The 13,458-nt window shown below is 49.8% G+C and overlaps 1 protein-coding gene across 5 annotated transcripts in view; it reads right to left on the bottom strand.

Moving 5' to 3' along the window:
* The window catches only part of C4H12orf4 (chromosome 4 C12orf4 homolog), a 188,578-nt gene that overhangs the window by 86,380 nt on the left and 88,740 nt on the right, over positions 1-13,458 (bottom strand). For 4 of the 5 annotated variants that reach the window (XM_029597293.1, XM_029597294.1, XM_029597292.1 and 1 more), the window contains exon 3: positions 6,396-6,541. The exons of the other annotated variant lie outside the window; for it this stretch is intronic. In XM_029597293.1, coding sequence (XP_029453153.1) covers positions 6,396-6,541 — 146 coding nt within the window. The remainder of the gene's footprint in view (positions 1-6,395; positions 6,542-13,458) is intronic. 5 annotated transcript variants of the gene reach the window in all.

The raw sequence follows: 13,458 nt of genomic DNA, 5'->3' as shown, positions 1-13,458 counted from the left end.
CCGACTCTCCCAAACTCAATGGGCGGATCCTGGACTGATCTGTGTTACTACAGGAATGAAAATGAGAAGTTAAAAACTAAAATTTTCCTTTCCTGTATGCACCCAGATCAGTCCAGACCCCTGGGATGTACCCAAGCTCCCCTAAGCAGGGTGGGAGCAGAGCCGGGGGCCCTGATATCCAAACAACAGTGCCTCCAGAAAGTGTGCAGAAACTTCCACGTAGCCGCCCTGCAGATCTCCTGCGGAGATACCTGCTGAGTCTTGGCCCAGGAGGTGGCCTGAGAATGCGTCAAGCGAGCTCTCAAACCCTCAGGCACCGTTCGACACGTCGCTATATACGTTGAACCTATGACCTTCTTAAGCCAACGTGCAATCGTGGTTTTAGAAGTTTGATTTCCCTTCCCCTGGAGTCAGAAACCGCTGGGGATAACCTTGGTGGGGATTCCCTCCCCCCCGCCGATGCTGGCAGACCATCTCCGGAATCAAAAACGGCTGCTGTTCCCACACCAACGAGGAGAGGAAGAACAGGCCCCCAGTGCGACTTGCCAGAAGCAGCAGCACCACCACTCAACTTCAAAGACACGGCAGGGAGATAGGAAGTGCCTTCCCTGAAGGAACATAAGAAATTGCCATGCTGGGTCAGACCAAGGGTCCATCAAGCCCAGCATCCTGTTTCCAACAGAGGCCAAACCAGGCCACAAGAACCTGGCAATTACACAAACACCAAGAAGATCCCATACTACTGATGCCAGTAATAGCAGTGGCTATTCCCTAAGGGGTAGATTTTAAAAGGAGCGTATGCGTGCAAGGGGGTGCACAATTCTACACCTTGCGCGCGCCGAGCCGCGCTGCCTTCCCCCATTCCCTCCCAGGACGCTCCAAAATCTGAGCCTTCGCAGAGACCGGCCCTACTGAGACACGATCGCGCTCCCCCACAGGAGCGGCAAGCCGACCCCGTGCGCCATTACCCGCGTGGTCAAGATAGCGCTCCGGCAGAGACTTTCCCCACTCAGCCATCAGCTGATCACATCTACCTCTGCTCTCCTCATCGCTGCCAAAGCAAGAGACGCCAAAAGCACAAGCACCAAACAGGAATTCATTTCCTGCATGTGTAAACTAGCTTGTTTTTTTTTATCAACTTTAACGTACCGGAAAAGCAAACAAAGAGTAAAGGGGTATTCTTTCCTGCACTAGGCTCGTATCTGCAGAGCTGCCAGCAGGTTCCAAACGGCCTCAGCTGCCTCGTGTAGGGGAGGGATCTGCACCACCAGATTTACACCCCACTGAATACCGGACCGAGAATAACAAAGGGTCACCAACCCCCTGCTCGTACCCCTCAGACCAGAGGGGATGGCCCCTCCAGGACCTAACAACCCCCTGGCAGGAATCCTTCTTCTCTCTCTCCAAGATTTAAGGAAAATTGGTTCTTATCTGCTAATTTTTGCTCCTGTATACCACAGATCAGTCCAGACGCCTGGGTTTTGCATTCCTGCCAGCAGATGGAGACAAAGTTTTACTGACACTGTGCTTAACCTAGTGCGCCACCTGCAGTCCCTCAGTATTGACCTGTACCCAAGCCAAGATGAGATCTCAATGCCAAACCTTAACGCCAACCCCACTCCCAACGAACAAGAGGCTGGTAATGTAAAACCAAAGAAAGCTCTATTGCACAATCTGTTCCAGAAAAAGGATACAGAAAAAACAATGCTGCGATCAACAACAACTCCGCAATTATACAAACAACAGAATGAACAGAAGACTCTCCTCACCATACACTGGGCGGGTCTCTGGACTGATCTGTGGTACTATAGGTTCGAAAATTAGCAGGTAAGAACTCATTTTCCATTCCCTGTACGTACCCAGATCAGTCCAGACGCCTGGGATGTACTTAAGCCCCCTAAGCTAGGCGGATCCCCGAGAGCCACGCTCGCCAAAACCCAGAGCCCCGAAATCCAAGCAATTGTGTCTAGCAAAACTAGTTGCCCTGCAAATCTCCTGAGGAGACACCTGCAGTGCCTCAGTCCAAGAGGCTACCTGAGCACGTGTCGAGTGTGCCCTCAACCCTTAGATATACATGTGGAACCAAATGCCTCCTGAAGCCAGGGCGCAATCGTAGCTTTAGACGCTTGCCACCCCTTCTTTGGCCCATTCCAGAGAATGAAAAGCTGGTCTGATCTACGAAAATCATTCGTAACTTTCAGATGTCGGGAGCAAGGAGAGGCTCGTGCTGCCGCCAGTGCACCCGATCCCGCAGGAGGCCCGTGCAGCAGCTGGTGGTCCCCATCCCACCAGTGGCAGAGGAATCAGAAAGCCCCTGCGGCTGCCAGCGGAGCCCGCACCGGCAGCAGCAGAAGCCCACCCTGCAGCCTCTCCTCAAGTGCTGATCCTGCGGTAATTCAGCACTCACAATGCATAAGATGAGATTTCAGGAAGTGCTAGCACCACGAATGTTGAATTACCACCGGGCCAGCACATGAAGAGGAGCTGCAAAATGGCTGCTCTCCCCAATGAAGAAGATTCAGGCTGGTGGCAGCAGCAGAGGAGGAGGAATGACCCGTAGACCCTGCCTGCCTAGTCTGTATGGGTGTGAGCGAACAGGAGCGTGTCTGGGGTGTGTGTGAGTGAATGGGAAGCTGCCTGGGATGGGTACGTGCGTGTCTGTGTGAGAATGGGAGCCTGCTTGGGATGGGTGTGTGTGAGAATGGGAGCCTGCCTGTGATTTGGGCGAATGTGAATGGGAGCATGTCTGGGGTGTGTGTGAGTGAATGGGAAGCTGCCTGGGATGGGTACGTGCATGTCTGTGTGAGAATGGGAGCCTGCTTGGGATGGGTGTGTGTGAGAATGGGAGCCTGCCTGTGATTTGGGCGAATGTGAATGGGAGCGTGTCTGGGGTGTGTGTGAGTGAATGGGAAGCTGCCTGGGATGGGTACGTGCGTGAATTTTTCCGGGGGGGGGGGGGGGGGGGTTGTGTGTGTGTATGAGAGAGAGCGAATGGGCTGCAGGTGGATACCAATCTGCCAGCAGGTGAAATGAAGAGGAGGGTCTGGGGCTGCTGGCAAATCCCAATCAAAGAAGAGTAGGAAGTGTGTGTGTAATTTATCGGGTATTATTTAATGTGTCTGCTGTTTTGAAACATTTTATTAGTGTTTGGGACATTTAAAAAATATTGTATGTGGGCTTTTAATTATTCACTTTTATTTGATTATTTGCAGCTTTTATATACCGACATTTGTTTAGTAACATCATATTGGTTCACATCTGTATTTGTCATCTGTATTTGGAAAGTTATTATTAGCATGTCTTTACTATTATGATTATGTATTTATTTTATTTCTTGATTTTATTGTTTGATGTTTAAGGAATGGTGTTGGTTCTGGAAAAGTAAAAAGTCATGGGATAGGTGGCGATGTCCTTTCGTGAATTGCAAACTGGCTACCATAAAGCAGAAATACAAACGCACAGACAAAACTGAACTGGAACCAGTAAGAACATAAGAACATGCCATACTGGGTCAGACCAAGGATCCATCAAGCCCAGCATCCTGTTTGCAACAGAGGCCAATCCAGGCCATAAGAACCTGGCAATTACCCAAAAACTAAGTCTATTCCATGTTACCATTGCTAATGGCAGTGGCTATTCTCTAAGTGAACTTAATAGCAGGTAATGGACTTCTCCTCCAAGAACTTATCCAATCCTTTTTTAAACCCATCTACACTAACTGCACTAACCACATCCCCTGGCAACAAATTCTAGAGTTTAAATGTGCGCTGAGTGAAAAAGAACGTTCTCCGATTAGTTTTAAATGTGCTACATGCTAACTTCATGGAGTGCCCCCTAGTCTTTCTATTATCCGAAAGAGTAAATAACCGATTCACATCTACCCATCCTAGACCTCTCATGATCTTAAAGACCTCTATCATATCCCCCCTCAGCCGTCTCTTCTCCAAGCTGAAAAGTCCTAACCTCTTTAGTCTTTCCTCATAGGGGAGCTGTTCCATCCCCTTTATCATTTTGGTTGCCCTTCTCTGTACCTTCTCCATCGCAATTATATCTTTTTTGAGATGCGGCGACCAGAATTGTACACAGTATTCAAGATGCGGTCTCACCATGGAGCGATACATTTTCCATTTTATTCACCATTCCCTTCCTAATAATTCCTAACATTCTGTTTGCTTTTTTGACTGCCGCAGCACACTGAGCTGACGATTTAAAGTATTATCCACTATGATGCCTAAATCTCTTTCTTGGGTGGTGGCACCTAATATGGAACCTAACATTGTGTAACTATAGCATGGGTTATTTTTCCCTATATGCATCACCTTGCACTCATCTACATTAAATTTCATCTGCCTTTTGGATGCCCAATTTTCCAGCCTCAAAAGGTCCTCCTGTAATGTATCACAGTCTGCTTGTGATTTAACTACTCTGAAGAATTTCGTATCATCTGCAAATTTGATTACCTCATTCATCGTATTCCTTTCCAGATCATTTATATATATATTGAAAAGTACCAGTCCAAGTACAGATCCCTGAGGCACTCCACTGTTTACCCTTTTCCACTGAGAAAATTGACCATTTAATCCTACTCTCTGTTTCCTGTCTTTTAACCAGCTTGTAATCCACGAAAGGACAACACCACCTATCCCATGATTTTTTAGTTTTCGTAGAAGCCTCTCATGAAGGACTTTGTCAAATGCCTTCTGAAAATCCAAATACACTACATCTACCTGTTCACCTTTATCCATGTTTATTAATCCCCTTCAAAAAAATGAAGCAGATTTGTGAGGCAAGACTTCCCTTGGGTAAATCTATGCTGACTTTGTTCCATTAAACCATGTCTTTCTATATGTTCTGTGATTTTGATCTTTAGAATAGTTTCCACTACTTTTCCTGACATTGAAGTCAGGCTCACTGGTCTATAGTTTCCCGGATCGCCCCAGAAGCCCTTTTTAAATATTGGGGGTTACACTGGCCACCCTCCAGTCTTCAGGTACAGTGCCCACTATGTGACCTGCCCCAGGCTGCAGTGGGGGATGTGGGATCAGAACCGAGACAGAGGTGTAAAGGGACTTTGCCTGCGGTCATACACAGAGAATCCAAGGCAGAGCCAGGGTTCCTGTGTGTACCCAGACCAGTCCAGACTCCAGACAAGTTACTCAGATCTGGGGTATTTCCAGTTAAGGCTGTGGCTAACCCATCCTCTGAATGGGAGGAGCAGGGCTTAGCAACGTCTGGGGAGGCAACTTCCCTGGGCTTCCTCAAAGTGCTGAGATAAGCAAGAATCCAGGTCAGACTGTGCAGCCCTAATATGACAAGCGGCGCAGAGAGAATAGCGCTTGTGTTTCTTTGCTACTGGAGTCATTGGCGACGGCAACTGCGTGTTCAGACGGCTCACACTTAAAATTTTATGCGCAGAGATTTCGGGCACCTACACGGGCCACAGCTAAGTGCACGCACAGCCCGTGCTCCCGGCTTTACTTGTATTCTGTGCCTAGTAAGTTGTGCGCATATGTACGCTCACGGCATTATGCACACAGAGCGTACGCAGAGCCAACATGCACTGCGCGTATCGAAGTTCTATGGTGGGCAATACAGGCACAAAAAAGTGTGCAAGATGGCGCCACCGCGGCCTTCCATTCGCTGTGCTGACCAAGCCTAAAGCGGGGCCTAGCTCATCCACTCGGAAACCCACTTCCCCTTACCCAACGGGATCGGGAACAACATCGGTATGGCAAGGAAAGCAGAGGAAGTCTTACTGAAACTTCTCTAACGTCTCTGAATCGGAAGGAAATCCTCTCTTTAATTTTTACCTGGGCTCAACGCTTACCAGCTGAGTACAGAGACAGTCTCCAGCTGCTGGAGGGAGAGGGCTTTGGCCATCACCACCACGCTCAGCTTCCTGCACCCGCTGCCTTTCAGCTGCTTGAGCAGCAAAGTCCTCACCAGGAACCAGCTATCGGACCAAGACACACCTCTGAGGGATCTCGGAAATCACCTCAGGAATTCTCAACTGGGGGAGGGAACTTTAGATATCACCGCAGGAGAGCGGGACTCAATCTTTTCTCCAATTTAAAAGTAGAATTTCTTCTTCCAAAAGGTACAGCGATCCCCATAGGGAAAGCATGTCCGCATTTGCTGGAGACGGAGAAATACTGAGGGGCTGAGGTCACTGCAGGGGTGTATCTAGGGTGACATCAGCTTTGAAACCTGACTCCGTCTCTATCTGCTGGCAGGGGAACATAACCCACTGGTCCTGAGTCCATCTGACTACAGGCCAGGAAAAAAAAATTTGCGCACACTCAGTCACTCCTTGGACGGAGCACTGGTGACCGGCATGGCTTCCCCCCTTTCTGTCTTCCAGAGGGCTGACCCTCAAGATGGCACGCTCCTCCTACCTTTGTGTAAGCTTCGCTCCAGGCATCGGCAAGTTTCTCCACCGTTCCTTCTGCGCATTGCACCGCCTCCAGGGCCGACTCTGCTTCTGTATCATAATCTTTAATGGTCTCCTCCTCTATGAAGTGCTTCAACGCTTTCTTTAAGTCTGTGGTAAAGAAGAGCAGAACATGCAGAGAGGTTCACCTCAGAAAGCACACAGGAAGGCAGAACCTTGCTGCGGACACAACCGTCTTGCACTGCCTTCAGCCATGTTTCTTTCCGATGCGTTTCAGTGGAGGTAAAGTGCTCTTAGACATGAAATGTCTCTGCAGGGGCTGCCTGTATTTGTTAACCACTGTCCGTGTACGCAGCACAGAACACACATGGGGAGGGCAGACATACAGGAATGTTAACAAAGAAAGAGAAACTGCACTTTCCCCAAGACTTTACAGACCTCCTGGCTCCTTCCTCTGGCTCAGAATCGCATCTTAAAGTGACCCTCAGTGTCACCCCCTTCATCAAAGCAGCTCATTTAACCACATGTGAAGGAAGGTCGGATTCTTCTAGAAGATGCCTTTGCAAACCCACAGCCCCCATGGGAAGCAACTGCATGCTTTCTTCTTCGGATACCTCCTGCCTAGAAACCGATGAGCCTTGCACCTGTCTGTACTCTGAAAGGTACCTAACAGTAACATGTCGGAAGCCCCTCAGCAAGCTGGAAATGTGTGCATATAGCAGAAGATTAAATATAAACACAGAGTTTTCCTTTTCTGACATAACCCTGACTTCCGAAATGCTCATGTGTTCTGCAGATGAATGTAGTCGCTGTCCAATTTTCTAAGCCAGGGGAACAGGCACTTAACATGGGGGTTTCAGACGTCTCCCCTTAAAGGGATCGTAAGCTGCGAAAACCAACCCTGGAACCCAATCCAGCATTCATTTCCACCTCCGTGCTTTTCATAGTCTGCCCGAAATTCCAGTCCGGGTTGTTGCTCTCTCAGTCGCCTCCACTTACTCCTGCTCCTCCAGCCCCCACTGCAGGAATAGGAGTTAGAACGACACAGCGTTGAACTGGACTGTGAAGCTGCTGCTTTGCTAGGCTGAGCACGCAGAGGTCACAGTTTGCTTTATCTCCCCACTTTTATGCATCTCTCAGCCCACTGTCGAGAGGACCAACAATAACGTTGTACACAGACATGGAGCTGCAGAGCAGCTTTCACAGCTAATCAAGATGAGCTGGGGAAATTCAAGGATTAACAAGAACAATGCAGCTACAGTCCCTGGAAGCAAAGGAGATAAGAGGGAGGAAACAGTTGTAGGTGAGCTGAAAGGTGTTTACAAGCAGGGCCGTGGTTTGTGCGGGTGCAAAGCATTTTATTGGGGGACACCAGCTGAGGCGGAGGAAAGCCAGTGAGATCGGGGTGATGGAGACAGCCCCTTCCCTCCTTTGCATGATAAGGAGCATGCGTGGTGACATCACCTGACTCCCTATCCAGCCCTTTAAAACCTGTGCGGTAGTGGCTGAGAGTGGGGATGCCAGCTGAGGAGGAGGAGAGCCGGTGAGATCGGGGTGATGGAGACTGCCCCTTCCCTCCTTTGCATGATAAGGAGCATGCGTGGTGACGTCACCTGACTACCTATCCAGCCCTTTGAAACCTGTGCGGTAGTGGCTGAGAGTGGGGATGCCAGCTGAGGAGGAGGAGAGCCGGTGAGATCGGGGTGATGGAGACTGCCCCTTCCCCTCCTTTGCATGATAAGGAGCATGCGTGGTGACGTCACCTGACTACCTATCCAGCCCTTTGAAACCTGTGCGGTAGTGGCACACCACCGAAGCCGCATGCCAAAGGAGCACGCCCCTTATGCCCGTTTTCTCCCTCGGCAGTGGAAGGCCTAAATGGGCAGGAAGAGAAAAGGAAAGACCAGCACGCCATCCTCAGGAGTGATCAGAGGCCTGATAGAGCATCATTTAATAATCCCGGTATGGACAGGGGACATGGAGCGCTGATGGAAGCCGGTGCTTCACTGAGTCCAGGTACGATTTCAGCGCCGTCTCAACCCTTATTTATACCACTAAGCTGCCTGGAGGACTTTGTACTCCTTCTGGGACTCAGACAGAGGAGGCTCTAGCTGGTGAGTCTCCTGACTTTGAAAGGGAAAACTTGCTGGGCCATCAGAGGGGAATATTACATTAGGGAGGGCACCTTTACCATCAATACTTGCCCTCCCATCTGAAACAGGAGACATTTCAAGTCCAACTAATGTAACTCGGATGGATATTTAGTCTGTTGTATCCAAACTAGGTAAATTCTTTTATGACACAGTCCAGCATTTGAGTAAGATCAACGCTGATACCTGAGTTAAAGTAAGCGAGCGAGATCAACGTTTGACTTGGCTAGATAATTCTCAAACAGCTGCTCTTCAAGGTGTGGAGGGTGCCCACATTAAAGATAGTTTGATATTGCATTCTCACACCGAAATTATGTTAAGAAATAAGATTTTGAGATTTTTAAATTTCCCATTGACTAGACTTCTATCTGCAACGCAGTTCTTCAAGAAATATCTATTTGAAGTTTTGTCCATTCCTCCAGGTCATTGTCCCGCCTTATCACAAATATATTACCTTCCTAAGAGCCAAAGGGTTATTTCCTCTGAAGGGGGGGAGAGAACCACTGAGTGTGGAGAGTTCTTCCCTTCCTGCATCTCCTGAGTCCTCGCTACTCTTATTACCTTTGCACTACAGTGAGACAAAGATCTGGTTTTTCAGAAACTTTGTCATATTAAGAGAAGACTGTTCTGTGCTCAGCAGATTTATGTTTTTCCAGATGTTCAATGAGCTACGTAAAATCGTAGAAAACAATTTCTACAGTCGAAAGAGATGATTATTGTTATGGGAGCCACATTTCTTTTATTAAACATCCCTGTAAATGTTTGGTGGTATATAAAGGAAATTTGGTTCTTGTTGTGCCCAGTTGCAAATGGCTGTGACCTTTGCTGCTCACCTCTTTTCCCTGCTACAGCGATTCTCAAGGCCATGGCGGCCTCAGCCTGAAAACACTGCCTTCCTCGGCGTCCCCGGGACAGTGTGGGCAATCCCATCCACCATCTTGACTCGGGGATTACTTAGGGCACGCGCACGAGCCAGGCCCTCTCTTACCCATGTCATGGCGGGAACCTTGGGGGCGTCCCCTCCGCATGACGCCACCCGCCAGAAATATTTAACTCATCCAGCCTATGCTTCCTACGAGTTAGCAAGAACTTCCTTCCTGCTTATTCCACTCCATTCGGAGACGATTCGCTTCACTACTTGAACTGCTTTCTGAACTACTGGACTTAGAATGCCTTAGGTACCGGCTCTTCCAGGGCCTTGTTACGTTCTGGCTATCCGCTCCTCGGAGGGCCTTCCTGCCTGGAGATTCTTGTTACCCTTATTCAGGACCCTGCCAGTTCAGCCTTGTGAGTGCTATTTTTGCTTCCATCATCTCGCTGATGGAACCGTCGGTGTACCCCGTGCTTCGGGCCACTACCGTGCTCATACTAGCTACTCTTCTACACTCCGGAATAAGTACCATCATCTACTTCGCTCTGCTGACCTCCTGCACCTCTCTGAACTACTACTCACTGATCCTCGGCATACCCTGCGCTGCAGGCCACTACTGGATCTATCCTGAGCGGTGTCATCTAGAGAGGAGTTTCCTGGCTTACCCCGCTCTGTGGGCCACTACCATGGATATCAACATTGAGCAGCCTTACTACTCTGGACTGTGTCTTCTCTCCATGCTGTGGGTATCACCCACGTTTCCAGTATAATAAAGTCTCTCACATCTGTGTCCATCTCAGCTGAGGCCACACCCATCATAGTGAGTCCCCACTGGGCTCCTCCCTGTGGGTGGAGTCAGCTCTCACTACGATCCAGGGTCCACAACCACACCAGATTATAACAGTTCTTACCTGCTAATTTTTGTTCCTGTAATACCACACATCAGTCCAGACAGTGGGTTATTCATCCCTTCCAGTAGATGGAGGTAGAGAACAAAAAAAACTTTGAAGCTCTGCTATATACCAAGTGTGCCCCCTGCAGCTCCTCAGTATTGATCAATACCCAAGCCTAGAAACAGACAAAAAACCATTTAACTCCCAAAAAGGGCGAACATGAAAGAAATTCTCTCAAGGGTCAGAGACAAAAAAATCCTCGAACCTGAAAACCCCAGATCCGAACCACAGTTCTTATCACCGAATTGGCATAGATGAATTCTGATAGATTTCCTATGTACAGCAGCTAAAGTCCAAGTAAATCAGTCTTTCGGCAGTAGCACCCAGGTGGGTCCCTGGACTGATCTGTGGTACTACAGGAACGAAAATTAGCAGGTAAGAACCAATTTTCCTTTCCTGTACATACCCAGATCAGTGGGATGTACCAAAGCCACATTACATCAGGTGGAAACCCGAAAGACCCGCTCGCAGGACACTTTCTCCAAAATGCAATTGGTTGGAGCCCTGACATCCAGATGGTAATGTCTTGTAAAGGTATGCAGGGAGGACCAGACTGCGGCCCTACAAATCTCTTCAGGCGATAACTGACACTCCGCCCAAGAAGCTGTTTGCGCCCTTGTTGAGTGAGCTTTCAAACCAACTGGAACGGATCGACCCTTATCAATGTAGGCCAAACAAATCGTTTCCTTCAACCAGCAAGCCAAAGAGACTTTGGATAACTTATCGCCCTTCTTCGGGCCCCCAAACAAAACAAAAAGGTGGTCCGACTTCCTAAGTTAGTGACCTTCAAATAACGAAGGAGAACCCGGCGGACATCGAGAAGATTAAGGTCTCTTCCCAAAGCCGAGTCACGAGACCATTCAGGAAAACCAGGCAACTCCACGGTCTGATTGACATAGAAGACAAACACCACTTTTGGCAAAAAGGAGGGCACTGTACGCAGGGACACTTTATCAGCCGAAATGCGCAGGAAGGGAACCCTACAGGACAGGGCCTGCAATTCTGAAATACGCCTAGCGGAGCAAATAGCCACCAAAAACACAGTCTTCAATGTGAGGTCCTTCAGAGAGGCACGCCCCAGAGGCTCAAAGGAGGGATCATAGAGCGCCCATAGTACTAGGCTGAGATTCCACTCTAGGCACGTCTTAAGAATCGAAGGATGACGATGCTTTACCCCTTTCAGAAAATGGATTATGTCTGGGTGGCTGGCCAGGGGTCTGCCGCCTATCCGACATCCTAGGGTTGAAACATGAACCCACAGGGAATTATAAGCCAAGCCTTTTGACAACCCCTGCTGCAGAAAGGCCAAAACCTGAGGAGTGGCACTAAACCTTGCTGATCACACCAGGCTTCAAACACCTTCCCATACCTGGACGTAAGCTATAGAAGTCAAGAGCCGCCTGGCCTGAAGTAGGATGGAAATCACCTGTTCCAAATACCCCTATATTTGTAACCTCCACTTCTCAAAAGCCAGGCTGCGAGAGAGAAGCGATCCTCCTGATCCAAAAAGATGGGACCTTGGCATAAGAGGTCCAGTAGATGAGCCAGGCGCAATGGTCCTTCGGTTGCCAGCTGGACCAGATCCGCAAACCACGGCCGCCGTGGCCACTCTGGGGCCACCAGGATTACTAGACCGGGATGATCTATTCGCTGCAGGACTCGTCCGATCAGCGGCCAAGGTGGGAAGACATGCAGGAGGATTCCGGTTGGCCACTTGCAGACTAGGCATCTATTCCCACTGCTTCCTTCTTTCGGCTGAAGAACTGATCCATCTTTGAGTTGATGCGGGTCACCATGAGGTCCAGCTGGGGGGCTCCCCACCTGGCACAAATGTGATTCCAAGCCTCCCGGGACAGTTCCCACTCCCCGGGGTCCAGCTGCTGACGGCTGAGGAAATCCACCTGCACGTTGTCCACGCCTGCCACGTGAGAGGCTGCAATTCCTTTCAGATGAAGCGCAGCCCAAGCAAACAGGAGGTGAGCCTCCTGCACCACGGCTGGACTCCTGGTTCCTCCCTGGCGATTGAGATAGGCCACTGTGGTGGCGTTGTCCAAGAAGACGCTAACCATTCTCCCCTGCACTAGGGACTGGAATGCCTCCAACGCCTTGCGGACTACTCTCATCTAGGCGATTGATGGACCACAGACCCTGAGCCGCATGACCCAGGCACACCACTCCCCAGCCCTGGAGGCTCGCATCCATCGACACGATCACCCAATCCGGGACGTCGAGGGGCATCCCCTTTTGTAAGTTGGCTTTCGACAGCCACCACACTCCAGGTTGGACCTGGCCTGCTGTGACAATGGCAATGGTAACTGGTACTGTTCCGACACCGGATTCCACCGAGACAGGAGTTCCCTCTGAAACGGTCTCAGGTGAGCGAAGGCCCAAGGAACCAATTCCAACGTCGATGCCATGGAACCCAGGATTTGCAGATAGTCCCACACTCTGGGGATCGGGAGATCTATTAGAAGCCACACTTGCTGCTGCAACTTACACATCCTATCTGTTGTCAGGAACACCCTGCCCAGGAAGGTGTCAAAGCAGGCTCCCAAATATTCCAGGGACTGTGAAGGAGTCAGATGACTCTTCGCTTCATTGATCACCCAACCGAGGGACTGAAGGCAATAGGTCACCTGATGCACTGCCCGCACACAGTCCTCTTCAGACTTGGCTCGAATCAGCCAATCGTTGAGGTACGGGTGAACCATCACCCCTTCCTTCCTGAGGGCCGCTGCCACCACGACCATCACCTTGGTAAAGGTGCATGGGGCCGTCGCCAGGCCGAATGGAAGTGCGCAGAACTGGAAATGTCGACCCAGAATCTTGAAACGCAAGAACTTCCAGTGATTGCTGCAAATCGGGACGTGTAGATAAGCCTTGATGAGATCCAGAGAGGCGAGGAATTCCCCCTTTCAGACCGCCGCGATAACAGTTCGGAGAGTCTCCATCAGAAAGCGGGGGACCTTCAGACTGGGATTCACCTTCTGCAGGTCCAGAATGGGGTAAAAGTACCCTCTTTCTTGGGAACCACGAAATAAATGGAATACTGCCCCTTTTCCTGCTCATTCGGCGGTACAGGGACAATGGCAT

The sequence above is a fragment of the Rhinatrema bivittatum genome, chromosome 4, assembly GCF_901001135.1.
Source record: "Rhinatrema bivittatum chromosome 4, aRhiBiv1.1, whole genome shotgun sequence".
Classification (NCBI taxonomy): Eukaryota; Metazoa; Chordata; class Amphibia; order Gymnophiona; family Rhinatrematidae; genus Rhinatrema; species Rhinatrema bivittatum.
The sequence above is the reverse complement of the archived record's forward strand: the minus strand, read 5'-3'. Positions and strand labels throughout refer to the sequence as shown.